The sequence below is a fragment of the Echinops telfairi genome, unplaced genomic scaffold (assembly GCF_000313985.2).
Source record: "Echinops telfairi isolate 266 unplaced genomic scaffold, ASM31398v2 ScPeMD7_19;HRSCAF=73, whole genome shotgun sequence".
NCBI classification, from domain to species: Eukaryota; Metazoa; Chordata; class Mammalia; order Afrosoricida; family Tenrecidae; genus Echinops; species Echinops telfairi.
In genome coordinates, this window is record NW_022103916.1 from 1381801 (window position 1) to 1384863 (window position 3063).

Genomic DNA, 3063 nt, shown 5'->3' on the forward strand with positions numbered 1-3063 from the left:
TCGGAGGGGGAAAATGAGGAGCTGATATTAAGGGCTCAAGTAGAAAGCAAATGTTTTGAGAATGATTAGGGCAACCAATGTACAAATGTGCTTGACACAATGGATGTATGTATGGATTGTGATAAGAGTTGTACGAGCCCCCAATAAAATGATTTCCTCATCTATTAACATATACTCACTGCCCCCAGTAAGACCCCTATTTGTTCCTATCTAATCTTTCCAGTTGTCTGTTTGATCCCACTTACCAACCAGACTTACTGCCAGCAACCCTATAGGACAGGGTATAACTGCCTCTGAGTTTCTGAGACTGTAACTCTCTTCTTTCTCCCTAAGAGCTGTTGGTGGTTTTAAACTGCTGACCTTGCACTTAGCAGCCCGACCCATAACCATTATGCCACCAGAGTTCTATTTGATCCTACATAGATAGATCATGAAAGAACACCATGCTCAAGGCAAATGTTCTTTACTAGTTAAGCTAAACTATAGTCTGGTTTTAAGAATTGAGGGGATATTTTTAGTTTAAATCTTAAATATGATCTCAGGGTAATAGTTATGGAGCCAAGTGGACATTTTGAACACTTATAGGATATCTTTTTTTTTAGCCAGCCCCTGCCTTATTCCCAAAGCAGCACTGCTGGTGCTGTGGGCAAAGCATCAGACTGCCACCCTTAAGGCTGACATTTCAAACCCAGCAACCACTTTGTGGTAGAAAGATGAGGCTGTCTGCTCTTCAGAAGATTTAGTCTCAGAAGCACTATATAGGGTCACTAGTAGTTGAAATTGATTTGATGACAGTGGGCTTGGAAGGTTGGTCCTGTTCCTAAGGAGCCCTGATTGTATAATGGTTAAAGTACTCAACTATGGTTTGAAACCACAACCACTCTATGGGAGAAACATGTGGCAATTTGCTTCCATAAAGATTAATAGGAATGGAAACCCTGTTGGACAGTTCTACTCCACCTTATGGATCACTATAAATCAGTTTTGACTTGATGGCAATGAGTTTGGGTTGATTTAGTTTGGTCCTATTTCTTCTGGGTCTGTTCCCACTTACGCTGTATCATTTCTCTCTTCAACTAATGTACCAGCTTTGCTTCCTTGCTGTGTTCCTGACTCCTCTCTACCCTTTTCAAATTTAGTCTGTAGGCCAGATTCATATTATGAAGACCAAATTTGTCTTCTCTCAATTCTCTTTAAAGGCATTTTGATGATTCTTTGTTACTTTATTTAAAAAAAATCATTTTATTAGGGGCTCATACAATTCTTATCACAATCAATACATACATCAATTGTGTAAAGCATATTTGTACATTCATTGCCCTCATCATTCTCAAAACATTTGCTCTCCACTTAAGCCCCTGGCATCAGCTCATCATTTTTCCCCCTTCCCCCATAACTTATAAATTATCAAGGGTTCATGAGGGGGATAGTTCTACTCTCACTTGGGGTCACTATGAGGCAGAATCGGCTTGATCGCACCCAGCAACAACAATCTTTATAGAAGCAGATTGTCAGGCCTTTCTTTGGTCAAGAACATTGAGTGAATTTGAATTGATAGCCAGTCTTTTTTGTTTCTTTGTTTCACCAGTTTTATGGGCATATAATTCACATATCCTACAATTCAGCAGTCCAGTCACATCAAGACGAGTTGTACAATCATTACCATACTTTTAGAGTATTTTATTCATTCTTTAAAAAAAAATCATTTTATTGGGGGCTCATACAACTCTTAATCACAATCCATACATACATCAATTGTATAAAGCACATGTGTACATTGGTTACCCCTCATCAATTTTATTCATTCTTGAACGTGACTTTTATTAGCCCTGGCATATCCCCAAGGAACCATTAATTCAGTTGCTATCTCCATATAGATTTACCTATCCTGGATTTCTAATACAGAAAAACATTAAAAAACAAACAAAACTAACAAGAATAACAAAATAAAACAAAGCCTGAATTGAAAAGAAAGCAGAAAATATTAAAAGTAGAACAAATTTAAATGGATCATAAGGGAAATCGAATAATAGAGTGGTAAATTTTAACCTAATTGCGTTTGCAACAATCTACATTCCAGTACATTTTGCATGTTAGCAAGGCCATTCACATCCCTGGTCAATGGTCAGAGGGATTCACCAGGGGCTAAATGCACATGCATGTGCCCATCACCTTTAAAAAAAACAACTGAGACCGCTTTAAAAATGGGTCAAAAGGGAGATCAGACTATAAGATAGTGTATTAGCGTCTCCTAAGCATTGATTTATTCTCCCTCTTTTACCCACCAAAGAGGGTTTTTTCGAATTCTTTGACCCAGAGCTTTGTTTGGGCCACGACTTCGTGGGGAGAAAAGGGATATTCTAGCCTCCCATTAGTCTGAATGCTTAAGAGACATTCCTATTACTCTTGCCTTCTGCTTTTCTTCTTATGTTCCATTCTCCCTGACTTGCCTTTTTCTGCTTTGTCTCCTCTTCCCTTAGGTAAGTCAAATCTCATGGATGCCATCAGCTTTGTGCTGGGTGAAAAGACCAGCAATCTGCGAGTAAAGACTCTGCGAGATCTGATCCATGGAGCTCCTGTAGGCAAGCCAGCTGCTAACCGGGCTTTTGTCAGCATGGTCTATTCTGAGGAAGGTGCTGAGGACCGCACCTTTGCCCGCGTCATTGTTGGTGAGTGAGGCTAGTGGGAAGGCTCTCCTTGGGCCCTGGAATGAGGCCTGACCCTCAGTTGGTTTATGTATTGTTTTGCAGGGGGTTCTTCTGAATACAAAATCAACAACAAAGTGGTCCAGCTACATGAGTACAGTGAGGAATTGGAGAAGTTGGGCATTCTCATCAAGGCTCGTAACTTCCTCGTCTTTCAGGTAGGCACTTTGTTGTTGAGAATGAATATACATAACAAAACATAACACCTGAATCCAGGACAGATGATCCCTTCAGGACCAGTGCTGAGAGTGGCGATTTCCAGAAGGTGGAGGGAAGGTGGGTTAGAAAGGGGGAACCAGTTACAAGGATCTACCTATAACCCCTTCCCTGGGGGATGGACAACAGAAAAGTGGGTGAA

General features: G+C 40.4%; 1 protein-coding gene across 1 annotated transcript in view; it reads left to right on the forward strand.

Moving 5' to 3' along the window:
* SMC1A (structural maintenance of chromosomes 1A) overlaps window positions 1–3063 on the forward strand; it is an 80517-nt gene that overhangs the window by 20559 nt on the left and 56895 nt on the right. Inside the window, exons 2-3 of the mRNA XM_004713127.4 lie at window positions 2481–2669; window positions 2751–2863. Coding sequence (XP_004713184.1) covers window positions 2481–2669; window positions 2751–2863 — 302 coding nt within the window. The remainder of the gene's footprint in view (window positions 1–2480; window positions 2670–2750; window positions 2864–3063) is intronic.